Source organism: Branchiostoma belcheri, unplaced genomic scaffold (assembly GCF_001625305.1).
Source record: "Branchiostoma belcheri isolate BF01 breed outbred unplaced genomic scaffold, Haploidv18h27 scaffold124, whole genome shotgun sequence".
Taxonomy (NCBI): domain Eukaryota; kingdom Metazoa; phylum Chordata; class Leptocardii; order Amphioxiformes; family Branchiostomatidae; genus Branchiostoma; species Branchiostoma belcheri.
Genome location: NW_017802647.1, coordinates 200333 through 228288, shown reverse-complemented (window position 1 = coordinate 228288; position 27956 = coordinate 200333). Strand labels below are relative to the sequence as shown.

The 27956-nt window shown below is 38.3% G+C and overlaps 2 protein-coding genes across 2 annotated transcripts in view; one reads left to right on the top strand and one right to left on the bottom strand.

The window, feature by feature from the left end:
• Positions 1–2722: 2722 nt before the first annotated feature.
• On the bottom strand, positions 2723–17063 carry LOC109463296 (leucine carboxyl methyltransferase 1-like). The gene is made up of 11 exons (XM_019760042.1): positions 16848–17063; positions 16432–16520; positions 16015–16136; positions 14996–15072; positions 14079–14134; positions 13834–13936; positions 13179–13299; positions 11320–11367; positions 6166–6219; positions 5739–5830; positions 2723–3543 (listed from the first exon to the last, which is right to left on the bottom strand). Exons 1-11 carry the CDS (start codon positions 16913–16915, stop codon positions 3399–3401), a joined length of 975 nt encoding a protein of 324 aa, XP_019615601.1. The 5' UTR covers positions 16916–17063; the 3' UTR covers positions 2723–3398.
• Positions 17064–17154: 91 nt separating this feature from the next.
• Positions 17155–27956, top strand: part of LOC109463298 (rho GTPase-activating protein 44-like) — a 25266-nt gene continuing 14464 nt past the window's right edge. Inside the window, 8 exon segments of the mRNA XM_019760045.1 lie at positions 17155–17403; positions 19506–19545; positions 25754–25855; positions 26427–26503; positions 26832–26943; positions 27377–27514; positions 27516–27572; positions 27817–27949. Of these exon segments, the coding sequence (XP_019615604.1) occupies positions 17351–17403; positions 19506–19545; positions 25754–25855; positions 26427–26503; positions 26832–26943; positions 27377–27514; positions 27516–27572; positions 27817–27949 (712 nt within the window). The 5' untranslated portion in view covers positions 17155–17350.

Sequence of the window (27956 nt, the reverse complement as noted above, 5' to 3'; positions counted from 1 at the left end):
CTGCAAATACAGTACCATCTATATAGAACTCTGTATAGGTACGAACTGGGGATATTTCTCGCGCAATGCATCACACCACAGCAAAACACAACGAATGCGGAAGTAACTATGCCACTGCAGAGCAAAAAAATTTGGGAGTCTATGATCTATTAAATTAAGACATGAAATTATTGAAAAATATTGTGCCAGGAATGCCAGCAGGACATGGGTTAAGGGGCATGTAGCTGGTTATCACTCTACTTGGTAAGTTGATGTTAGGACTTATGTCAACAACTTCAAATACAAACCCAAAAGAAACCTAAAAGTGACAGCAACAAGACTCAATTTATTTGAAAATCTGAAATCTAAATCCTCACATTAGCATTCCCTTCTGATATGCGCCCGGCCGGGCATACTGTAAAGATAGAGACAAAAGCTATTCATGACTCTCTAAGCCAAATCCATGTGCTACAACAGACTTTTGTTATCTAAAAGGCACAGTGGAAACATATCCCATGTTATTTTACATTATTGAAAAATGATCATGATAAACCGGACAGTGAGTGAGTGAGTGAATTTTTCGTCTTAACTTCAAAGTTAAGTATACTGACCTTAAATACATGTACTAAATGACAGCATTACATATCTTCGACTCTACAGCCTAGCATTTTTAAGATAGGGTGGGTGCCAAGCTGTGCTCACACATAATGTACTCCTGTGTTATATAATCAAAGCAGATAGTGACTGCATCAGCCCTGGTGTCTCATGACACCATTAGATATCCCACCTGGAGCCTCACAGTATGATTAATGGGAGTAAAATTTTGTTCAGTCTGATAGTTATTCTGTGTGAGGGTCTGATTATCTTGGACATGGCCTACAGCAACTCAGAATCAATCCTGGAGATAATATATACTGCTTTACAGATAATATGATGATTATGATAGATGATCAGTGGTTGGTAGCAATGTTACAACAGTTACATGCTGCTCTCACATAAAATGCACTGTGAGCCATAGCCAGTTCTCTCATATCAAGTCTTGCCAAATACATTCTTTCAGGAGTTGATGCAATTTATGAGGTATACAAAAAAAGGCAAACTGGTGCAAGGGCCACTTGAGTTGAGTTTTTGCCTTATATTCAGTAGGTCATGAGTTTGATCCCTGAACGAGTCAAACCAAAAGACTTTGAAAATGGTAGATACTGCTTAGCACTCAGCATTTGGAAAAGAGTGTGGTAGGTAAACACACACCACTACCAGTGGACTAGCCCCCTGCTGTTGTGATTGTACTACTGTGTGGCCCAAGGGTTATAGAGAACCAGAGATGGGCACCATCTGGTGTTGGAAAAACTTAACATTTTGGATTCTATTTGGCTAGGTGCAACAATACACATCGATAATTACCTTTGAAGTTACTTTCTTACTAAAAGGAATCCCGATGTAAAAGGTGATGGGACGTTTTGAATGGTCTTTAGTAGTTTCTTGACGCAGCTGGACATCATTCAGTTTACAAGGATTAACTCCACATCATGATGAAGAATATAAGTTCAATTGATGTACAATGTACGTCACAACTAGCTGGCTGACTCCAAGCTAGGTGGAGATTTAAAAATAGTTCCTCCAGGTATTATCCTTGACATTTGAGGGCTACACACGAATCAGAATCATTCCTTTCTTTCGTCCGCACGACTTCTTGAGGTAGACGGATCTTCTACCAACAGATGGAAATATCTTTAAGATAGCCACAAAAGCTTGATGCTGTTACAGCTTGTGGCCATCCTGAACCAAACTGATAACAGACAAACTCTCACAAAGGTCAAACAAGGTGTGAAGAACCATTAAACATTATCTCCCATCCTAACATCCTAATGCCTGGTATCTCCTGTGACGTTACAAGGATATTCCAGTGAGCTGGAAGGAAGCCAAGCTGAACAAAAGTGATACAGCTGACATAGAAGTCCAGATAACCAGATCAACAGCCGGCATCAATTCATGCTGCCCTAACATCCCTGCTAGCAAGGTTTGCAATCACTCCCACAATATACACAAATCCTTCAATTTATTTTACAGTACTACTTCCATTACTAAATACACAAGAGATGGGTACAGATAATAGTGAGATGAGCCTCTAGCAATGGGATGAGATGTGATAAGGGCTGGGTTGTGACTAGGGAGGCATAGATTTGGGCTTGTATGTAAAGCAAATTCGTTAACTTGGGGTCAGAAATATTCCATTCAATAAGGCTTTGCACTGACAAGACATGAGGCATACAAAGCCAGTTGACCTTACTTTATCCAAAGTTCAATGTCAAAGGAAATGATCGTCGGGATTTCCCTGAACATCATCTGATCTTGAAAAGAGGTTTTCCTAACAAATTGCTTTTTCAGCTTTAGAAGTGCACCTATACTAGCTATGTATGTTATATCACATTTCAAAACCTGGGCCTGGTCAGGCTCTTTGCATGAACAAAGAATAAACAAGTCAAATCAAGAACACACACAGTGTTTAGGATTAATCTTTTTCACTTTTTTTAGTTTTGTTGACATTTATATCATACTGGTACTGTTTGGTCCTACAAAAGTGCACATGTGCGCACACACACACACACAGACGCACGCATGCACACACACACATATTTTGTCTTTTCGAACCCTATCATAAGTAAATCTTCCTTGTATAAGGTTAAGGTCTACATTTTAGTGATTAATATGTAATAAAAACAATGACACTGTACAATGTACATCAGACGGTAAACATTTACTATTAGCAGCAACCTCTAATTAACAAGTCACAAACAAATCAACAAGAACTTTTCCAAGACAGAGATTCCAAATGGCAAAGCTACATGCCATCTGCTGTGACTTAAGAAAATCAAGTCTGGGACCAACACTTTAACAAGACAAGTCTCCAAGGGATTCTTCTTGTAACACAAAGCTTAAGAGATACAAAATAATGTATTTACACAATAATCACTGACATTCACAGGCATAACAGCCTTTTTGCTGGTTAAAACATTTCATAAACACAATATACATCATATAGAAAATTGAAAGCAAAATTTGACATGGCTCAATCTGCAACCAATCACGTCAGAAAAGTAGGTTGCCCAAAGTCAAGGTTGGACATTGAAGCCCAGGTCTTTCACATAGTGAATTTTTCAACCCAGTCACATTGGAAAGGAAGGTTGCCCAGAGTCAAGGATGGACACTGAAGCCCAGGCCTTTCACATACATGTAGAGAATTTTCAAACCAAGTCATATTGGAAACTTAAGGTTGCCCACGGTGAAGGTTGGACATTGAAACCTAGTCCTGTACATTTAAATTTTAGTGAATTTTGCAACCCAGTTATGTCAGAAAGGAAGGTTACCCAAAGTCAAGGTTGGACATTGAAGCCCAGGCTTGTTAGTAAGTTGTTACATCAGCGGAGAGCCGGAGACGGTTGTCCGAACCCAAGGCTGGCCAAGCCGAGTCCCCGAGGGTCCTTCCAGGCCCATGTGATACAGTAATGCTGCAGGAGCTGCTGTAGGAGTTCCACCTCATCCAGGAACTCCAGCCGCTCTATTCTGGAACAGGCAATTCCAAGTTGAAAATACAGTCAAGACCTTTTCCAGTTGGCCACTTGCAGGCCTCTAAATTAACTTTTCTTCCTATTGTTCCAGCACTGTCCCAAGAATAGATTTCAATTGTCCCGAAGTGAGGATGAACTGTCCCAACCTGTTTTTTGGGAAGTATACTTCAACTTGAAGTCAACTTTATTTTGCGTATGTTCACTTCCAGGTCCACTAGAATTGCAGAGTAGAGATTAAAGTTAGGGGGACTTTTCCAGATCCAAGGGCTGACATTCTGATGTTCATTATTTTCCCATCGTCCCAAAAAGGTCCCAAAGTGTCTTTTAAGTTGCCCCAGCCTAAATTTTTGTAGACAGTGGCCACTGGACCACCTTTAATTTCGAGTCCTTCATTTGGTCATAACAACCAACTTTTCCCAGTCCCTATGTTTATTCCACACTTTTCATTGGCACTAGCATCAAGCAACCTGTCCAAGAAGACCACTTTACTTTGGTCCCCTGGGTGGCCTATGATTACTGTTGATCTGATGTTATGATAGACTTCCATGATAGAAATATTTTTAGTCAAATGTAGATTGCCCCACCATCCAAAATGTTTCCATTTATAAGCATTATGACATATATTTCAAGATCTACATACAGTAGCTGGCAGGTCTATTTTTTTTTCATTTGAATGTGGCACACTACATTTGATTTACCCCATTTTGACTTTACCACGTCATCTATCTATTTTATTAGGTACAGAGTTAGCAAGATTTTCTCTTTCACTGACCAGATTCACTTACTGTCACATGTACTTAACACAGAAACATTAACAAGGTTTACTCCTAATGACTTCTTTGTCATGCCAATTGCACATCATTAGAAATCTATCATTCTGTGAAAACCAAATTTTCAAATACTCTGTGTGTGCACAAGTTCGAAAAATAAGGTTTTCCTATAAAAAGAATACAGGATCCAAGCCCTGGCATATTGACAATTTACTACAAAAACTACATGTACTTCTTATAGAGTAGTTTTTCTATCCAAATCATTTGCATTAGTTTGTAAAATAAGACTTTTTTTCTTCAATTTGTGCTAAATGACTGGAAAGAAAAGGTCCTTCACCGGAAGAAACCGGGCATTTATTTTCAAATTCTAGAAGATTCTAATCTGCTTTAATTATATACTGTTGCATAAGCTACCAAATTACAGTGTCTGAAAATGTACTTGAATGTAATGACAATCAGCAGTTACTATCTTCCAAGACATCCCTACATTTGTCCTAAATGGCTATTTTCAACCATTAGTCTGATATATAAGCCCGATAAGGTGGTAGACTTATTGCTTGCTTGCAGCTAGCAGACATGTCCGTGATTCTGGCACAACCATAAGCTCTGAACATATCTCTCACTTGTGCTTTAATCCTGAACCAATCGCTAAGTAATTGACTTTCCCGTGGAGTCTTATGCCCAATTCATCTCCATCATCCATTTTGATAGGAAAGAAAATGCTATTAAGACTCTGAAGCTTCCATCATGGTCCAGAGGTGCTTTAAGGTAACTGTCGTTGTCCTCAAACTAAGGTGTTGTAAGGTAACTGCCAAGGTCCGTAAAGGTGCTTTAAGGTAACTGTTGATGTCCTTAAAGATTGCTGCTTGAAGACATTAAAGTACTGACTCAAAAAGTGTTTTTTTCCCTTCTGCATTGTGCAATTTTTGTGGGAGTGTTCACTGCCAAAAGAATGTCTTTCGATTGTGTAATTTCACAAATCCTTAACTTCAGTGTGATAACTACAAAGAACAAGGCATGCATTTGAATCAGACAAATAGATGTCTTTTTCATCGAATGGATACCTACTTATCATCAATCAAAAGTTGGGCCAAATTGGAAATGAACAATGGCAGTACATAATTTAACTGTGTCTGTGAGTGTGACATAAAATGTCCAAAGTATCTCAAATTTTTAAAGCTATGGGTGACAGAATTTCTTGTAAAAATCTGGATACTGTAAAATTTAATTCATTTAGTCTTAAGGGGGTTGTACCTTGCAATAGGCGGGACAGGGAGGTGTTTTAAATTTGTGTTTGAATTAATTCTGTAGTTAGTCATGTATGAGTAATACCATGGGGAGATCAGACGCTGTGATTTGAGGTGGAGAGGTCACTGAAAATAATACTACTGGAAAAGTTTCTGCCTTTACAGTTTCTTACCTCTGTACATCCTGCTGGGGAAGACTGTGGTACACTGTCCACATGTCCAGCAGTTCTGCTCCCTCCCATCCCACTGACAAAAAACGCTGCTTCTGCAAGGCGGGGGGATGGCACGGTTAATGTGTAATACATTGGCATGGACTAGTAAAAGAGCCTGTGAAACTTTGTTTTGTTTTTGTCCATGTAACATGTTTGTGTGGGAGCTACAGTAGGTTAATCTAAAAGATTATTGAGTGAGTGAGTGAGTGAGTGAGTGAGTGAGTGAGTGAGTGAGTGAGTGAGTGAGTGAGTGAGTGAGTGTCTGCAGAGCTTGAATACCACCCATATACTGCAGGTACATGTAAGTACAGGTAAAATTGGAGCTGTGCAGGTATTTCTGATGTCTACCTTATTGTTTTGCCGACATGCTGAAGAAACCTGTTCTCACCTGAGATTCAGCATCAGCACAGAGATCCACCCCAGCTAGGTGACAATGTCTAGTCTGCAGAAGAATAAAACATTCAACATCTGAGAAAAGTACCCAGGCTAAGATCTCAATTCATCTTGTGATTCTTTGGGGCACACCAGTTTAAATTCTTGGTTCTTGAATTTGTCTTAATCTTTTCAGTTGGATTAAGGTAAATGACATGACTGTGAATTTTGCTCCAGTGCAATTCTGTAAAAATCTGCAAAAAGGAACTAAATTAATGTACAATCATGTAACTTGTGGCCATTAAAACAAGTACTAAGTACCATAATTTTTTTGGGAAATGAGAATGCAAAGAGAGATGAAAAAAACACCAAGAAATCGATAACCACAGTGCAGTGCTTCCTGTTTCTGACTGGGAGTGTAGAACCTGTCTGATATAATGTACAGTAACTATAGAAATGATGACGTAGACAATGATGGTCATTGCACTTAAGCTAGCCCCTCTTCAACTTCAACTGGCATGTTTTCTTACGTTTTAATGGAGGGACTATAAAGTGCTGCCACTCTTTTAACAGTCACGTCACCGTTTTGAAAGAGAAAAGATGTTCCTAAGTGCCAGGTAGCTCTACAAATCTAAAATGGCTCTGCATTTTAAAGAGGTACTCTGACACCATTAGAGTTTGTGTCTCACTAAAACTTAGATGTTTTGGCACGGAGGGCTCAGTGTTAAAAGCTAGATAGACTTCTTATGGGTCTTGAGGATTGATACGATGACATGATTAATGAGGTATGTCTGGCAAAGTCAGATGATGGTACATTGTTGATGGCAGAGACAGGAAAGGCTGCAACTGACAGATAAGTTCACCGTTTGAAAATACCGGTTCTATTTTGCTGTAGGAAGAAAAATGATGTTTTCCCAGTGCTGTAATGACCACAACATCTCATCTGGTGATGTTACCCTGACAGAACATGTCATGTAAATGGAACAAAACAACATGTCATCACTTCTCACCATTAGCGTTATGCTTTTCTTCATTCAACAAGCAACTTCATAATGAGTGAATACTGTACTAATGGCCACAAATGCGTGCTTTGATTTTAATTTTCCTACCATGATCATTACATTAATATGAGATAACAGCACATTAAAAAAAGATTTGTCTATTATTAAATCTTTTTTTAATGTGCTGTTATCTCATATTAATGTAATGATCATGGTAGGAAAATTAAAATCAAAGCATTAAGATACACAATGCAAAAACATCAACACTAATAAAGATTACAGGCATTTGGGGCACCCTTGGGACTGACTTAATTAAACCATTGGGTGATAAGAGTGACAAATCTGTTTGAACTACACCCATTGAAAGTTGAAAATTCATTCTTTGAGATGTTAACATGTGCTTCAGCCTAGATTATCTTTTAAATGGAATGCGTGTGCATGCAAACAGGATAATGAAAAAAAATACATGAATTGGTTTTCAGGATTAAAAAGATTGCTGATAATTTTTTCATGTTTCTTTTATGTATCATTCACTGTCATTAAATCATTTGTCTTTCAACCCCCTGTACTTGCTGCCAAAGTGAAGATTAAGTGCCCTTGGGAAAGGCACTTAACATGCATTTTCCCCCTCAGTTAGAGGGATCCTGGGCCCTACAATAGGGTTTGGGTTGGTGTTAGGAAGGGCATCCAGCTGTAAAAATCTTGCTTCAAAAAAAGTCTTGCACTTGGTGCAAGGATGTCTAACCCCTGTTTTTGGGAAAAGTGATGTTAAAATTGGATTTAAAAAAACATGAGCATCCAGCCGTAAAAATCTTGCTTCAAAAAAGTACTTGCACTTGGTGCAAGGATGTCTAACCCCCAATTTTGGGGGAAAATGATGTTAAAATTGGATTAAAAGTAAATGTTCATTTTCCCTAGACTGTAAAATTTTCTATATCAAATAACACTTAATTTAGGACAGACATGGATCCATTACAAAATTTATATAACTAATATATATTTTATATTACTATTTGTATAGTTTATATAACTACTGGTGTATGTTTTTTCTGGACTCTGAGATGGCGGGAATCCTATATCATAGACCCAGGAAATTTGATAGGTACCAAGTGTAGAAAAATATGATTTTAATCAAAGACTTGATAATGAAGTTAGCATGTATTTGTATTGTATAAAAGGACCTGAAAACATGAAATAATGAGTTAATGCAATCTTCCACAAAAATAGCTTTTGATACAAGGTCCTGAAAAAAAATTGATTGATATCATTACCTGATATTAACTCAGTTGCACTGATATTATTTGCATGTGCGTCACCAGAAACTCACATGGCAAACATGTGATGATAAGGCCATATGAGTTTATGAATCATTTAAGGTTGTAGTAATGTTTAAAATAACATACCTTATCGTTTGTTATTCCACATTGAATTGCTGTGTGTTCAATCATTGATGATCATTTACATTCCAAAATCCAAGCAAATTTTTTCCAGTGTGAGGTGCCTTATAGAATCAAGTCACTCGGGCTTAAAGCTGCATTATGTAACATTATTAGATTAGGCATGGAGGTACAAAAATCACATAGTTACCTCCATGGATTAGTATGATACAAAAGTCAATTTTCTGGTCTTTTCTTTACAAAGTATAAGCTGAATCAACCCTACTCCATTAGTGTCATTCAGGAAGTGGAGGTGCAAAAATATTACACCATACTCAGCTGTCAGTTAGGTGTTTTTGTGGTGGTGCCACAAAATAAGTAAGCCTCACGTTGGCTATTTTAGTGCCAGGTCAGAAATGTGCTAGCAGAAATATGTTGAAAAGTGGAAGTATATGACAATCACATCAACATTTTTGGATCAAAATATTTCATTTCGATAAAAAAAAAATGTTAATGCCCCTGTAATGGCCCTTCATCAGAAAAGCATCCTGGATTCCTGACCATCAGATCCTGTTGTTGACCCCTCAACAACTACATGTGCAACAGCACCACATTACAGAGACTCTCCTGCCTTTTGCAATAAGATAGTACTTGAAATGAAGGAGTCCTACATGTGTAGATGCTCTTGAAAAGGATTCCAAGAGCTTGTTGTTGAAATGTGTGAATAAGTGCCTGAGTTCGTGGTTTGGCATTCGAAAACTGCGAACATCAATGATAATAAAGTCACAGGGCTCAATATGTGACATGTGAAAATGAGCTGGTACGTGTATTTTTGTGCAGTAGAAAGTTGACTAAATCACTTGAAACATCATCAATGTTGTTTATTTACAACTTGAGCACAATTTTTCAACGATTTCTGGCAATGTAGACATTCGGACAATAATATAAATATATATTGAATGCCCCTACATGTAGACATAGTTTATATGGCAATGACCAATGTTTCAGCCATGACAGACAAAAATTTTCAGCAATTCTCCACCTTTGATGGACAAAAATTGATGTGTAAAGATATGGGGAGAGAGGTCATTCAACTAAGTTTAGTCTATCTATGAAATTTGCCCATTAAATGTGGGAAATAGCAATTCAGGGGGTCTAGTTGTGAAAATTTTGCAGGGGAGCAGTGTGATGCCTCAGTGTGATGTGATGTTGCGTCAAACAAAATTGAGATGATGGGAAAACATCTCACCAGGTTGGCTAAAACACTGGTGTCAACTACAGATAAGAATGCCAAAATGCCCAGCAGGTATATGTGTATATAGTGGTGAAGTCTTAAAAGAAAAGATAACTACAGGCAGAGAAGAAACACAATCCTAGCCTGAGCTGACTATCACATGTACATGTCCCACGCAGCGTGATGTGAGGATTTTCATATCAAATTGCAGGTGAACAGATTCTCCATGTGAATCCATCAGAGAGATTTAAAGTGTCCTTCAACTGTGTTTTTATGATGTGCCAGCTGTGCATGTTGGAAGCCATGTGAAACTTTACGAGCCCTTGAGCCACTCCAGAACCTTCCCTGCACATCTGGAGCTCCGCCAGAATTAGACTTACACTGTCGGCCTACTCCCCATCCATGAGAAAAACATCTAATCTTATTAATAAGATACTGTAAATAAAGAAACTTTCGCAGCAACTTTTTTGCAGTTTTTGCAGTGACCCTGAAATATGTATACACCACAAATATATGTTTTATGGCTCTTCTACAGGATAATTTCAAGGGCAATCTTCAAACACCGCGAAAATCTCATTTTTCCTCCAAACTACAAAATAAAAACCACCAGGAAGTTAAATACATTTACAGTAGCCTTGATAAGACTACATCAATGTCAGATCTTGGACCATTATCTTCATTTGACAAGAGCCTCGCTAGTTTGCCTGTAATGGCCTTGTTAAGATTGCATTAAACTGGTTCTTCAATTGAAAGTCTTCATGAGTGGCTGAACTGATATCTAATTGCAGGGATAAACCAAGTGTACATCTGGTTCACGATTCACTGAACAAAAGCAAAAAAAAAACTCTTTGTCAATGCAAAAGTAGAGAAAAAACTCTTCATTTGACAAGAGCCTCGCTAGTTTGCCTGTAATGGCCTTGTTAAGATTGCATTAAACTTGTTCTTCAATTTAACTTGAAGTTCTCAAGAGTGGCTGAATTGATATCTAATTGCAGGGATGAACCAAGTGTACATCTGATTCATGATCAGGCTTTTAGGCAGGATTTTTTTAGGGGGTGTCCAATTTTTTTTGTTACTGAACAAAAGCAAGTAAAACTCATCTTTGGTAATGCAAAAGTAGAGAAAAAACTAGATGTCTTCCTAGGGTTGAGATAGCTATCTGGTCAAATCAGCAATTCTTACAGTAGACATCCTCATGTTTTTCTGTGGCTATTCTGTCATGAGGCAGTCAGACAACTTTTCAACTTTGGTCTATGTCACTTGAGATTCATGGATTAACTTGAAATTCAGGATTTATATATAGGAGACCAACGTAACACATTCCTAGCATCCTGATTGCCATCTCTAGTCGACAGTTTTGCAACTCTACCAGATACCAAGGTTATCAGATTGCAATTATCTCTACTGTCTACACTGACATATGAAATCAGTGTATCTCAGTCTTATCTAATATAATACTTGGGTTCAGAGCCACTGCTTTCCAAGTTACTAGTAGTCCAGTACTGTACCTGTCGACCTTTCAAATAACTCTGTACAAAACAAAGATCAATTTCTCTCACCTTCAAGTTCTCGATCATGACTTGCCCAAACTTGTCCTTCATGTTCACCTACAATCAATGAGAAAAAAAAATTAAACTTCAAGAATTCAGAGTGATAAACAAAAGATCATAGAACATTCTTTACTGAACTTGCTATTCAGTTCTTAGAAAAAAAACTGGCCTTAGAGACTAATGTACTTGGACAGCATAATAATGTGAGCTATTGATAGAAGTCATTCTGGTCATTTGATCATTAAAAGCAAAGTCATGAGGCTTTGCATGTAGTTATTAAAGATGGTGCCAACGTGAACTTTGATACCATGGGACATTTGGGATTACTCAATGTGAAACATATCATTGGGAAGGTAAGCAGAAAATCTTTTTATGTTCTTCTCAAAGTGATCATGCTCATATTAACTCTCTGATTTAATTTCTACCTCACATGTACATGATGTTACATGTTTTAAGTTCTCTATTAAGTATTTATACCTACTGGCCATGGGGTTATAAATAGATGGGACAAGGTGAAGGGAGTTAGATATTTGATACTAAAATAAAAAATCGAATACAAGCCACAATAGGGGAATAACTTGCATGAAAAGTTCACCTAAGGTCTGCATTCAAACATGAAATCAATGTCAGTTCTTGCAAGCACTTCACATCGCAAGTTATGGCCTCATTAAGACAGCATTAACTGGTTCTTAAAGCTGAAGTCTTCAAGAGTGGCTGAATTGATATCTAATTGCTGGGATGAATCAAGTATGATTCACGATTCCCTGGGTTAGATATTAAAAATTAATAATTGGCCACAATAGGGTAAATAACTTGCAAGAGAAGTTTACCTAATACTGGTAAAACACCCTACATGTATACCGGTACACTGTACTAGGCTTACACACACAACTGGCATTTTGTTTTTCCTTGCTTACAATTATGATCACTGAGAAGGTACATATAGATGCACATACTAGTACATGTATCTTTCTTTCCTACTGATCTGCTGGTGCAACTATAATTGTACAGAACCTGACTTGTCACCACTAAATCTTTTCAGGACAGATTTCTTGGAGACAGAGTGACTAAATGTCATTCACTCACTACATTGTAGCATACATGCATCCAAAATTACTATCATGATGATACTATGATTATGGCATAAAAATGTTTCTGCCTGCATGGCAAATAAGGTGCATGTTCTTAGTACTAGCAAGGAGGTTTTTCTAACATCTTTGGTACTAAAAAAACAATCTGCCAATCGGGCTGCTATACTTGTGTGCCCATGCTAAGTGCATGGTCCATTATGCTTTTAGATTTTAGGTTGAGCTTTGACAGTTTTTACCACTTATTTGATGACATAGATAGAGGCCCTCCTGTAAAGCATTAATGTCTTACTCTGACGCAATACCAGAGTCTACTATCACACCATCATGTAGAAAACAACATTCATCTGAAAATCCTGTACTAGGCAGAACCAAACATTTGGCTCCTACGTAGAAATATTATTTCTTTGGTGAGAAGAAAACTGCAAGGCCTCTTACTTCTTTCCTGTGTCTTTTTTGTAGAGGGGAATCAACCATGATGGCCATTCCTCATTCCTGCTGCTCTACATAAAGAACATCAATTAATTTTTATTTCTTAAAAACTTTGGGCAAAGGGCAATAGTAATCCACGCAAGCACAGTGGGCTCAGTTTTGGTCTGTAGAGATTAGATCAGTTACTAAATGGCAATCTCCTTTGCTTTATTTCATTTTAGGGTAGAGCCTTGCACACTAATGCCCCCTGGCATATGAAAACTGCAATGCAGTCATCAAGGTCTCAAGGAGATCTCCTGCCCAGAGTACCTTCCGACAGACAGCTCCTACCCAGGGTAGCCCACTCACCTGCTCGTAGTTAACGAACATGGCGGTGGGGAAGTTGTCAGCAGCCCATCTCACCAGCTTGGAGGACTGCTCCGGTGTTAGATACACCAGAACACACTCTGTCATGAACAGTGTTGGCAAGCTGTGGAGAATGCCAAAATATCATTAAAAGTCAAAGAAATTCTATTATTGTCTATGTTTGGTTGTTTGCCTTTCAAAGAAGTGCAAAAAATATGGTTGATCTAAAAGCCTGCTTGAGCAAAGTTTTGTTTCCCTCAGTCCAAAAATCAGGCCTTGGATATGTAATACCAATATTAACACTATATTCAAGTATTTGTGACCTACACAAAAGAAAACGTGTGCCAACCATTGATGAATACGAACTTTGAAGAGTGGCAGCTCATGAGCACCACCTTGCAATCTTTGATAGAACTGCAGAGGGAAATTACAATCGGCTCCGTAGAATATCAATGTTCTATTAACATTCACTAGTCTTCATTCAGTTGTCATCATATAATGCCTTGAATGTACAATAAAACTTAGAATGTAAGAAGACACCAGATCAACTGATTTATTTCAAACAAACTGTTCCCAAAATATCAAGCTTCTTGCCCATTCCTGACCACTTTTACTTCCTATACTAGTACAAAATGTATTTTGCCGTCCAACTACCGACCTTTTGTCTATTCCTGATGTGGTAAGAGAAGCATCAAGTTCCTCTGTGTTCCTGAGGTCTCCACTGAGGATGTGATACTGTGAGCAGTGAAGAGTTCCCCCTTCTGTGAAATCAAAGTTTCAGTTTATTTCTATCATTTTTGGTACTTTTCCTCTCATGAACTATGGCTCTAAAAATATACAGATATAAAAAAAATAACTGAAATAGTGTAGTCTGGTGGCAAAGAACTGTCAAATAACTGTCACCTATCTGCAGCTGACCACCCCCCTCTGTGAGTGGCTTGGACAAAGGTGGACGGCTTCTGTAAAAGAAGATCATCAGAGGTCACAAAACTGGAAACTAATCTTACTGAGATTAGAAAGCATGTAAACCAAGTGGCAATTGATGACTTAGCAATTAAAATGTCATTGCAACATTTTATGGTTAATATTTAACGGTGATTTGTTACTGTTTTATCAAAATAATGTTATAGTCTACATCTCAAAAACATATTTCTGGATAGCAAGTTACTAAGGTAAATGTCAGTGTATCATTTCACTAGCTAAACCCAGTGCTTCAATTCCCCCAACTATATACTCTAGCACCCTTCCTACCCTGTATTAACCTTCTCTCTGCTGCCTAACCCCATAACCAATATAAATTTGGTACCAGACAGCTACATTAGCATGCTAAAGGTTAAAACTCAATACAGCACTACAGAAACAGCAAAAAGTTCCCCATATCAGTCTTGGTTGTTCAGTTTTTCAAAAGCACTCATACAAGAAACCAGAACTTGTTGTTATAAATGAAACACTTCAATGTTATTGACCAAACAATGGCATACATGTGCGTAAATCATGAAAAGAATTACCAAACAGAATTCTTTATATAAAAAGGGAAGTCATGTGGAATCACTTCTTATTTTTCAAACACATTAGTATTAGTGGTATTGTTTTCTAACAAAGTAGTTTGCATTCAATTACGGTATTTTGAGCTTCCTCTTTCTAAGAACACTGTACACATAGATGTACATAATAGTTATAAAAACATTGGAAATTTACATTAGTCACAACCAAACTTGCCAAAACTATACACAGATACAAAATGCATCAATGATAATTTCAAAACATTTACAAGGTTGGATGGAACTAGTTGAAACTAGAATGTTTGCAAAATACCTCACCTGATATAATGGCACTTTCTGGATGTTACAGCTGGGAAGTCAACTTCAAAGTAACCTCTTGGAAGTAGCCCCTCATCCTAAAAGAGGTAACAGTATAAATGCTCAGTAGATTTTGCATTTTTCTATTATTTTATTTTCATCCCTACTTCTTGTTAACCCTCCTTTCTTCATTAACTTTATTGGCCTTCCCCTAAATTGACCTTTCCACATAACTGATACAAATTTGTAGGTTGTCTCAAACCCTGCGCCCAGACTGACCACCTGACACTCACACCTGGTCAGTTATGTACCTACCTTAAGGCCGTGTCTATACGGAATCACCCAAGGCGGTTTACATGTGGTTTACCCCGAAGCCGGTTTCAAGTGGCTCCATGTGAACGCCCCGAAATCACATTGAAAGCGCCTCGATCCCAAGCCACTTCTAGAGGTGGTTTTGAATCGGTTTCCCCGCATCGCGATTTGCGTCTGAACGCAATGTGATTTCAATGTAACTTCGCCTGGTCATGGATTACGGGGTGATATTTCTTTTTTTATATGCAATACCAACTTTTACGTGGCAGCAACTTAAAGAGCAGTAATGGTCAAATAATGTGTCCGTTCTAGGGCGAGTTTCACCGCCTCTGGCGGGGCCACGTCGGCATTCGGCCGAGATACGATGGGAGGGGGGCATCAGCAAGCAGGTCGTTGACCTCTGACATTAATAACACGCCACCTTGCGTGTTATCATCAAACAGCAATAAATGTAGCTCAAGCGTATTGTGTCCGGACACGGTTTCACAGGTGTGTGTGGCACGTGGACCAGATGTGAGGAATGTGAGTTACCCGAATCGCGGTTTGGGTGATTCCGTATAGACACGGCCTAAGTCTCCAGTAGGTTGTCTCAAACCCTGCCCCCAGACTGACCACCTGACACTCACACCTGGTCAGTCCTGTACCTACCTTAAGTCTCCTGTAGGTTGTCTCAAACCCTGCGCCCAGACTGACCACCTGACACTCACACCTGGTCAGTCTGTACCTACCTTAAGTCTCCAGTAGGTTGTCTCAAAGCCTGCGCCCAGACTGACCACCTGACACTCACACCTGGTCAGTCGCAGAAACTGGTCTAGCAGCTGGCGCACACCCTGGGTTCTTGCATAGTATCCTGGGTAGGAAACAAAGTCATTAGAACACCTCTTAACTGAAGCCTACGTGTAATTATGTCTGGCTAGTTTCTTTATTTATGTGACAACTTTTCTACTATGTTTAAAACAACCTCCCTTGTCAAAAAAAATACTTGGTTTTCACAGCATGCAAAGAATATACTGATATCTCTCTAAAAGAAATATGTCACAAATTCAATGTTGTTTAGCAATGCTATACAATAAAGGTTTGAGTACCAGTAGTCATGATCACTGAAGAATGCACACCTGTAAAGTGTAATGATAAAATTCACCCACCTCTGTTGATTTCAGGTGCTTTCCTTTCACCTGGTCTGACCAGGTGTTGGATGTAGGGGTCCTTCCAATAACCCTGCTGAACTGCAAACCTGGACAGGTGTCAATCAGCCTTGTTAATGCCAAAATGACAGCACATTTGCATAGAATTTCCTTGTAAAACTTTTGACCATTTGTTATTAGTACATCGCATATAGTATATCATAAATCAAATTATCATCTGCTACAAAGGATTCAAAATCATTGTCTATTATTGGAAGCAACGTCAGTTCACCGGATTGACACTATGGGAGAATTTGCCATCGTATACAATCTCTCCGTGTCTTTTCTGTAAATAACAACAAGAGAGAAAACAACAAACAAGTTCTAGTTCCGACCGCCCCTCCCACTCCCACCCTTGTTCCAGCAGACTACGTCACCTTTTGCAGCTCGCTGCGTCATCATTCGTGGCGATTACAGCACTGTCATCGACTCCGGCGGTCGACATCCTTCTACATCCTTCAACCTAAACCCCCAAACCTGCAATTACAAGCTCTCTACTTCTTTAAAACGTCAAAATACTGCAGGTCTTCGCAAAAAGTTGTTCCACCGCCGCCATATTGGTTACGACATACCCTTTTTCATAAGGAGAGTTGTGATTGGTCTGTTGACAACAGTCGAGCCAATGAAAAGCTCCTTTATGAAACCGGATTCGGTCCTCTGGTCAGCTGATTGATATTTCCCAGCCTCCCTCGCGCGGAGTACGCCCATGTTCATTTTGCCAAGAGAGGAAGTTTTACGGGAAGCTGTTCGGCTCATGTTAGCTCAGATCCTGCCTCCAATTCAGGATACATTCGGCCTTTCCGGTGCATCGGACCAGGGACTGCCTGTCCCCGGCTGCCTGCTGTTGTTTGAGTCCCGTGCTATGCGAGAGTGAGCCGCCATGAAGAAGCAATTTCTTCGCGTGAAGCAACTCGCCAACCAAACAGTTGGGAGGTGGGTGGACAGCTTATGCTGATGATATATGTCACCGAAACCTTTCTAATTAATCCGATCAACCTTCCTGCTTTCCCAGCCCTCCCTCCATAGAATTTCTGTAACGAAAAGCAGAATTTGTAGTGTTCTGTAAAGACATAGAGTCGTAATCGTGGTGTAAATATGCTGTAGATGGGAGGGCAGGGCGGCCTAACTCAGTCCGAAGTTCGGCACCCTATCTGTGTGCTGTACTGTTTTCTTCTGTGTACAGTATTTACATATCTGTGTGGTTTGCCCCAACAAGGTCACTACTTGATGTGACGGCTGCATCTGTGCAAACGGTTCACTGGCAAAAATGTTTGACCAGCAAACCACACTTGCACGCCACCGTGTGCTTCATTTTACCAAAGGCAAAGCCTCCAAATTTACCAGGTACCAATATATAAACTGTCAATGGAACAACAGGTTTATTTAAACGGGTTAATGAATAAACAGTTGATACACAAACGGTGAAAATGAAATGTAACTTTCTCACAGAAATCAAAGTTTGCTAGTATGATACATGTAGTTTCAACTGGCATAATTTTGCAGCACAAAGCTCCTAATTGAGACAGCTGAAAATAGTAACACAATGTTTTTCAGGTGACTCACACACATGACATACCAGTAACCATGATAGTCAGCATTGTCAACATTTTGGGACATTCTAAAGGCTTTAAAATAGTTTGTTTTTCTAATAATATCGGACTTGTTCGAGCTCGCCCATGGAACTGGCCATTGGGACAGTGTGCGTAACTCATTTAGCACAGGACAAGTCACAGCCCAGCCCAATACAGAATGTAAGGTGACCTCACATGACCTGAAGTGTGGGATTTAATCTTGATACAGAACAGTCTTTAAAAAAATTCAGTCACATAAGATTTTGTTACACACATTCTTAGCTTTTATTCATTCTTGATGTATGTCATTATACAGCAAACATTGACAACTCAGAACTGTGTCATTGTCAACATCTGAAACTGAAACTGTTCCTTTATATTTGACATTTGGAAGGTCCTGCTTGTTTAAACTTGAAGCCAGCATTTCTACCATACTGGTATTTCTGATTTTCATCTTACTTGGCTTGTCATATTGCATGAATTTACAGAAGAGGAAATGTTTGTTTTGTTTTCAAATCTGACCATTTTTCTAATGAATGGGCAGTTTGTTGTTCTTTGCCGTTCCATTCAAATGGTCTACTGAGGGGCAATATTAAAGAATCTTTTATTGAAAAGATGGATGAGTCAGGAACAATTTATCATATTGGGAAATTTCAATCAAACTCAAATGGAGATGGACGTTCCTCATGTCCCCTCAGGAGATTTTGAAATGGAACAGTCCACAACACAATTACAGTTGATTATGAGAATATGACATGAAAGGCTTAGGGTTATGTTAACACTCATGTTACAAAGGGGCATAATTTGTGGGGTTGGAGTTTTTCTGCCAGCAACTGTCAAATATTAATTCAAGGTGGTATTGCCCTTGAAAGGCTGTGGTAACAGCACTGGAATGAAATAATTCATCAGGAGGCTGCGGCTGATTTGATTGGATCAATCTTATTATGGACAGGGAAATGGCTGTAATTTGATTAGGGATCAAAGACTCTAAAAATGTATGATGTCATCACATGGATTGACGGAGTAACAAGGCCAAATATAAGCCTTGCACTTCCTCTTGAATTTGTGCATTGTAATTTGTAGCATGCAAGTTGAAATGATCGCACAAGAGAAATTCATTTGTAGCTGTGGTCAGCATGTAAAAATAGTAATACTGTAGTATTACATTCATGTTACGTTCCCAGAATCGTTGCAATGTGAAGTCTTTCTGATCTACCAAAACATTGTAATTGTGTTTTACACAGACACACACAACAATGCTGCTTGGTATTACTGTTAATGGTGCTGATTTAGATGATGAAAACATGGAGTTTTGTTTAGCCTAGCTAAAACAGGTGAAACAGGAAATGACATCAGAGGCAGACCAGACAGATATGTAATACAGGAAACAGCACGCTTTGCTGGTATTTCATCTGATTAATGTTGTCTTATAAATGTCCTCATGATTCTTGTTGTTTGTTTCAGAGCGGAAAAAACAGAAGTTCTCAGTGATGAACTGCTACAGGTGAGTCAATAGGAGTTGACTTGACGACCATATATTTGTCATCATTTTTATTACAGTTATTGCTATTTACATGTACATTGTATGTCATACTGTTATCAACATGACAAAAAGCAAATGACCAATGTTTTTTTAGAAAGACTTTTTGAAGAATCATGATGAAGTATTTGTTGTTGATTGTTGCAAGAAATATCAGAGTGTCAACTTTTTTTACAGCCAGAAACATGAAATTTCCAACTGAAACCGACATGGTCAGGTCTTGTGATGAAAATTGGATGAAACCTTGAGACATTTCTGAGACATAATGTCATGACAGAAGAGTAAAAAATTGCTCTGACGATATGGTGTGGGAAGACTCAGTAGTCCCTTGTCTGTTGGCAAATTCTGCATCCCACATACAGATTCCTTATCCACCCACACTTAGTCTCACCCTGCTATCTAAGTCTTACTATCATGATACCACTGATATCTACTGTCAAACATACATATACAAGTGACCATCCGTACATAAGGACCACCTGGACAATATGAACGCTTTTTGGTAGTCTCTTATATAATTTTTCTCTTTGATCCTATCTATACTGTCTACTGACCACCTGTCCACATATTTTTGTGGTCTTCTTGGCCAGTTTTCACTGTATCTGTGTTGACCAAAAACATGCAAACTTTTAGTTAGTTTGACTTCATCACACATGTTCTAGCAACCCATCTGCTGGTCAGGCCCCTAGAAATTTCTTTGGTAGGAGGCCAAATCAGCCCCTGACAAGAAGAGATAATTATGTAACACTAGCTAGTTTTTTGCCTTGGGGTGAACAGTGGTTTACATGCCATCATGCACTTCTCAAGTCATAAGACTTCTATCAGAGTTGACAAGTGGCACCATGCACAAACACAGGGCACACCTGTCCTATGCATGTGTATATAAGACAGGTGTGACCTGTGTTTGTAATACATGTGCAGTACTTGTCCTACATGCAGTCAACCAGTAAATGCTTAACCGGTTATTTTCAAGAAATCTTTGTATGCAAGACCATGAGGTTACAAGTTGTTTATCCTACACATTGCAGGGCTCAAAATGCCATTGTTTAATTACCAGGTACAATGTAGTTAAAGTTTTATAGACTTGCACCACATAGACCTCATATCTGCCTGATCTTCTTTTTAGTCCATCAAAAAAAGGAAAGTGTTTTTAAGATCCCTGGCACCAATTTAAGATCTAGTTCTAATAGTTTCTATTTATTTCTATATGTTATCTAATTCTATTCTACATCAGGATTCAGGGACCTCCCTAAACAATGGAGCAGTGGAGCTCCTCCACCCAGTCCTTATCTCAGCTCCACCCTGTTAAATTTCAAAACTAGTGTTTTTACACCCTTTTCCAGGGTTCTTTGGTCAAATTTACCGATATTTCGCACCCTCCTCCATTCTGTCCTAAATTTCTGGGGAGATCCCTGGGATTTAGAATGCAACAATTTCTGTAAACTACATGTATGTGAAGTTTAGGAAACAAAGAAATACCACCGGTAACTAACTTGTGAGTTAGATGTAGGTACTGTTAGTGCTAGACATCACATATCTGCACAGCTCCAATTTTACCTGCATTAACCTGCATTATGTAACTTACCTTATTTGTTTGATTAATTCTTATGGGATTGTAAACCACCAATTATAAACCCTGCATCAATTCAGTGCAATAATATAAAGACTGCAATTGCACAGGTGCTGTTTGACCAATAAACCAAACCTGAACTGATGCAGGTTGTATTTCTATCCCTGTACTGCGCGCAGTGCCTGTGGGTTGTTTTACTTTTAGACAACCAGTCATGCAAGTCACGCAGACACAACAATACGATAGACATTATTCATGATCCTTGATTTCCTGAAACATCTGGTCCTGGTATGCAGATTGCTTATCTTTATGTTTTAGAACTGCACAATTAAACCTGACTGTCAAACATGTATACTCTCAGCTCTCTATTAAACGTACCGGTACGTTTATTTTTTTTCGCCTCAAAATCCACCCGGTACATTCTTATTTTAGACGGTACGTTTATTTCTTTTTTCATAATCGGAAAAGTTCCGGGAAAATTTGCGGTCCTGAATGTAAAATGACAAAAAAAAAAAAACGCTTCTCCCGGCCCAGCCGACAGAAAAATTATGTCCCGGTACGTTCTGTTTTGCACGGTACGTTTACGAAGTTTTCAAAATCACGGCAAGTCTAAGAACATATTACCTCCCTTTTACATGTAAATTATATTTGGGAACACATATTGTGTAGAAAATATGAACTATAACGGGCGTTATGTAAAGAAAAATTGGCGAAATTTGCAACATTTTTCACGCAACATGCACACACATCTCACTCAAAACTCCTTGCTCAGAACGATCTTTTTCTTGGGACTATGTTAAAATAATACCACAAACAATGTATTCTAGCACTTACAACATGTGATACTCTCAAAAAGTCGAAAATCCTACCACAAATATGAAAATTTAGCGCTGGAAAAAGTCCAATTCTCATGCAGTGAAATACGTAAACATGTAGTTTCTCACGGTCGGCAGAGCTCACTTTTTGTGTGTGGGGGGGCAATTATTTATATTCTTTATAATTACAGATAAAACTCTTTCTCAAAAATAGACATAAGCAATTTGCAATTAACAAAGCTAATTATCATGTAAAAGACCAAAAATAGGAGTATAATTGCAGTCTAATGTATGAACTTTCACAGAGAAATATTTTGCAAAAAGTGTCCCCCCTTCAAAAAGAATGTCTCAGTTTTTTCTAAGAACTGAGTTCTAAACTTGAAGCCCCGCCTCTACTCATTTGCATATCTCACTGGAAACACTTCAAAGCGTAGCAGGGTAACATAAAACCCTTGACTCTGGACCGTTGTGAAATGCAATGTGTTACAATGTTGCCATTTGAACTGTGATTAGGATGTAGCATTGATCATTTACTTTGGTAAAAAGAGAAATATGCAATGCATAAATGGAAATTTGGGAAAGATAAAAAAAGAAATAATTATGTTTAAGTAAATACTTGTAGATGATTATAAATTCTTTTGCACATGGCTTTTACAAACTAGTATCACAATTTGTATAGAGCATATGTTAAGCATATGTTCAACTTCATGAGCTCTAAATGAAATCTTACTGATAGTTACCAAGCTGTAAAAAATCTACTCTTATTTCAAAACTTCACATATTACTGTCCCTGCTGATGCAATGCAATGATCAACAACAAATTGTATGAATGCAGAGAAGTCATATTGATGTATGACAGTGTAATATATATTACACTGCAAGTGATGTATGCATATACATGTACTCCTCAAAAACCTGTAAGAATACGGGCTGTTGACTTTGATAATTTTCCAGGGGGCACATTTATTTTGGGGGTATATTTATTAGGTTTCGAAGATTTGTTGGGGTAATCATATTCAAGGGGGTATGTTTATTCAGGACCTGTCAATAGTTGCAAGTGACAAGGTCATATAGACGCACACATATATACACCATGAGAACACATTTTTGGAGCATAGACGTTGCTTACATGTCAATTTTTAAAATTTTCCGGGGGGTACTTTTATTCCGGAGGGTACTTTTATTACATTTTGAAGATTTGTCCGGGGGGTACTTTTATTCCAGGGGGTACTTTTATTCGAGAGGTGAGAGTACATGTATTGTAAAGAACATCAACTGTCACAGATGATTCTTTGACTAATGTTTGCATGTAAACATTTTGAAAGCAGGAAAGTACTATGCCTGAAGAAGAAATTTATGAAATTTTGTACTCTTAAGATTTCTGTGTGAGATTAACTTGTCGTGAAATGTATAATTATGTTATGTATGTTGGGATATGCAAGATGTCATATGGAGATGATCAGTGATTACAAGAATGTGGTGAAAGATATTACCACATGTTCAATGTGATTATGCAGGCATGTTTAGCCATGTTGTTGTGCATTTGACAAAGTCAAATCAAACCAACCACCAGAAATTGGAAACTGTTATGTTTAATATGTATCCCTGAGTCTTCTGTATCTGTATAGCCGGTATAACCGCCTTTTGGCGTAACACACTAGCTGTTTTGTTTTTTCAGAATAAAGTCCAAGGGATGTTCAAAGTTCAAGGTCAATTCAGAATTCACTAAATGTATTCATCTGTCAGTCATAATCCAACTATTATGGGAACATACAATAACTGTATATTGGGTAAAGATGGTAACTATTTTTCTTAAAACTTTTTGGACAAAAAGACTGTCTCTCCCTGAATTTACATGCATAATCACTTCAATTTTCAGTTGTTTGAGAGCTGCAGCTACAAGCACAGTCTAGTTACTAGTATACTTACTGCAGTTGCCTATAAAACGTGATCGGAAGCTTTAAACCATTTGTGATTTCAGGGTTAGTTGGGTGTGAGAGGCCTTTCTTGAGAAAGCCAGTACTGGTAATCACCACTTGACTTCAGAGTAAGAAGTGGTTTCAAGTAGTTACAGCTGTGTGGATTTGTGGATGGGGAGTATATACAAGGGTGCTCACGGAGAAAGCCAAGCTCTGTGAACTTTGACCCACTGGACATAGATTTTCTTCAGGTCAAGGAACCCCTTTGCGTGAAGAAAAGGCATCAAGTGGGGACCACTGTAGGGGGGGCGGGTGTAATTGTGAAAGTGCTTGTGATAGATGAGATCTTGGCATCAGCTTTTTGTATCAAGTTGGGAGTCTCTGAACTTCTCTTACGGGCTTTTGAAAACCATTTTTGTACATAGGACGAGTCGGTCTAAGAAGTAGGGGATTTAAGATATGGACACATTATCATTGAAATAGAAGAACTTATGGAATATTTATACCATCTGGAATATTTACAGAATTTTTTTTGGTAAAAGATGAAAATTGTGACTGTAATGTAAATATGTACAGTTTTTACATACCAATTTGTGTCTGTATTTGTGGTGACTGTTATAGTATAAAACTGTCCTGGGTATTGAGTCATTGTTGTGTCCCACCTAGCCTGACACACCTGTTTAACAAACAAACTGTCCATATAAAACAAATACTTGAGGGACGTCATGTAATTCTGATGTTAACTGTTTACACACATCTGACAGCTGTATGGACCTTTTCTGTAGCCATTGTGATGAATTGGGCAATTTTAAATTTAATGCTTAGAGTGCAGTGTTCCAACCAACCTCAGTCTTTTTGTCATTTCAATTTTGCTTATCTTTGATGAACAAAAATTACCAATATATAGGGCTCGAAATACCACCTGCATATGCAGGTTAGTGCTGGTAAAGTTGGAGCTTTGCAGGTATTTCTGATGTCTTACATGTAGGTATATGTGAATTTTCATTTGCTATGTTGATCATGACTGTTACCAACTTACTACCTATGGCACAGAAAACAAATAATGGCAATGGTTTCTGAACAGTTTTTAGTATGATCCATACTTCCTAAATTCAGAATGGTGCAGATATGCAGAATAAAAAGTATTTTGAATTTGAGCCCAGGCATGTATTGTACATGTACATGTACTTGTGCTCTCCTAGTATTTTTCTGGTCTGAAAAGGTGGTAACTGTAGGCTGACTGTATTCATTGGTATCATAGTACCCTGACATTGATCTAAAGGGAAGGGTGACCTGAATGCTTTTCTTAGAAAAGCTACAAAGAATTCTTCAGCCCACTGAACTTCAGGAACTTCTGCATGTAGACCCAGCTGAATGGTGAAACTTTAGATTTATGTTCTTGCTTTCATTCGGTGGGAGGAAGGGGAAGTTTACCAAGCATTCAGTGTCTTTGTAGTGCAAACCACACTTTTCTTTTCTTTTATGGCTCATTGACAAAAGAAAAACACAGAAGAAATTGAGTATAGAAAGTTTAATGCTGAGAATGTCTCAAGCCATAAAACTCGAACAGCTGTTGATTTGTTTCTTTTGTGTTATAGTGATTTTGATATTATGATAATGAATAACACTGTTTTTTTTTTGCAGAAAATAATTTGAGCGTTGATAAGTTTACATGTTGGTGAAGCGTATGTCTGTTACACCATAATAATGTCACCCCCTCCCCCACACATAGGACCAGTTACCAGTATTCTCATACATGTACATGTCATATACAAAGTGTTTTAAATGCTAGTACAGAAAATGTTGGGCCTTAGCTTATATGTGTGTATATAGTGGTTCATATTACCATTGCTACTTTTTCTTCACAGATTGAGAAGAAGATAGACAATGTAAAGCTTGCCACCCACAATGTCACCAAGAAACTGTCAGCCTGCCAACAGGGTGGGGGGGACAACCTAGACAAGCGTATGGTGAGAACTTAGTTCTGTCCCTCCTGCTATCTTTTTTGATAGTCTTAAGTTTTGTAGACTTACGACAGAGATCTTAATCGGTGTTTCTATTGACAGAGGATCTCTACCAGTGCATTATAATTGTCGATTGTACTAGATCTGTATTTAAACAAGTCATTTGTATGTAAATATATTATACGTAAATCTGTTCCCTACTTTTGATTCTGTCATGTTTTTGTTGTCATCATTATGATGCAAACAATTTTCTCTTTGTTTTCTTGTGTCTTTGTGGCTATTTTCTTGCACCTTCTTCTGTGTTCTCCAACCTTCTTCCTAGGTTTCTTTCCATGAACTACTTAATCTGTACTCTTTCTATGGGACAGCATTTCAGAAAGGTACCAAAGAGTGTGAAGTTAGAATATGTACTAGTAGTACTTTGTAGTATCTATTGCATGTGTTTCTATTTTCTTTGAAATGTGGGTTTCACTTGTCTTTCATGCATTCAAAGTTATTACAAGACATTGGAAGAGTTAACATGTATGTATACTATAACAATTCTGATATGTCTAATATATTCTGTTCTAATTTACAGAAAAAGCTTCCTCAGTCAGCACTATCACAGAGCATGTTAGAGTCCTGTGCCCTGATGGGGGATGACACACTACTGGGGTATGTAGACCTTCCTGTTCTATCATTATATAACATCTTAGCCTGACTACATCATATATGGTTTCTAACAGTAACAGGATAGGCTTAGTCATCTTCTGATAGTAAGAGATTGTTAAACACAGGTTATACATTATAAATAATATACTAAAATAAGAACGGTGCCAACAATAAAGTCATAGTAATACTGTATGATTATGATTACAATCAGAGTTGTAGTTGACATTACATATTGGGTAACATTGCACATTTAAGTTGTTAGATATCGATGATATTAAGTTTTAATGAGACGTTTCTGTCATCTAACTGCCATGCTTCCCTGTGTATTCAGGACATTGTTCCAGTTGTGTGGGGAAGGACAGGGAAACCTCGCAAAGGATCTCACCAACTACGAGATGGAAGTGGAGAAAACAGTCATGACACCACTCACAACTCTCCAGGAGGTAAGGGGTCTTGATGAATGTTCTTCTGAAGGTATAATATTGTTTTTGGTGTGTCTGTGTCTCTATGTGTGTTTGCTTGTGTGTCCATGCATTTTTATGCAGTACCAGGAAGAGAAGGGGAGAAATAGTGTTACAGTAACTGCATACTGATGTAGTAAGGTCAAATTGGGGGTATAGTCTCCATGCAATAGTCTCCCTGCAGGCATGAAGGAAGTGAATGAATTTCCTGTCTTCAGTTTCCTCCTACATGTATATGTGCCTTTTGCCTTATGAAAGTGAGTGGGAAAATGCATGGTACAAAATCCAAGAGAAATTTACAATAATGACATTCACAATAATGACGCTCACAACGACACTTACCAGTAATACTTTCCAAGAATTTTCCAACTTTTTCTGATATGTTAAACATGCCCCCCTCCCCTGCCCCATACAGGTGGACATTCCTGCTATCCAGACCCAGAGAAAGAGGTTAGCTAAGTTAGTCCTGGACATGGACTCAGCCAGGAGCAGGTACCACTCTGCCATCAGGAGCTCCAACACAGGAGGTAACCAGGCCGCCGCCATGGCCAAGGGCAGAGTCCCTGAAGGATGAGATGGACGATGCACAGAGCCGAATGAACCTCTGTCGGGTGAAGTTTACAAACATTTCTTTGGCAATTAGAGTAACCATACTGCATAAGGTTTCATACATGCAGTCATAGTTCATTAGTATTTATTATCATTTCTATACACGGTTCTGAAAAAGCAGCTTTTTAAGAAAAACTTGCTGATAACTATGCATTTAGAAATACACATTGATGAAATTTGTGATCTGTCTGCAAATTTTCAAATTTGATAAATGCTTATTAATTATCTTGTCCTCTATGATTTCAGGATGCTCTGGCCACCGACATGTACCAGTTTGTGTCAAAAGAGCAGGAATATGCACATAACCTGATCAGTGTAAGTACTGCCTTAACCCTACCTGTCACTAGTGTTAGTGCATTGTTCTGTATACTTACCATTGGTATGGA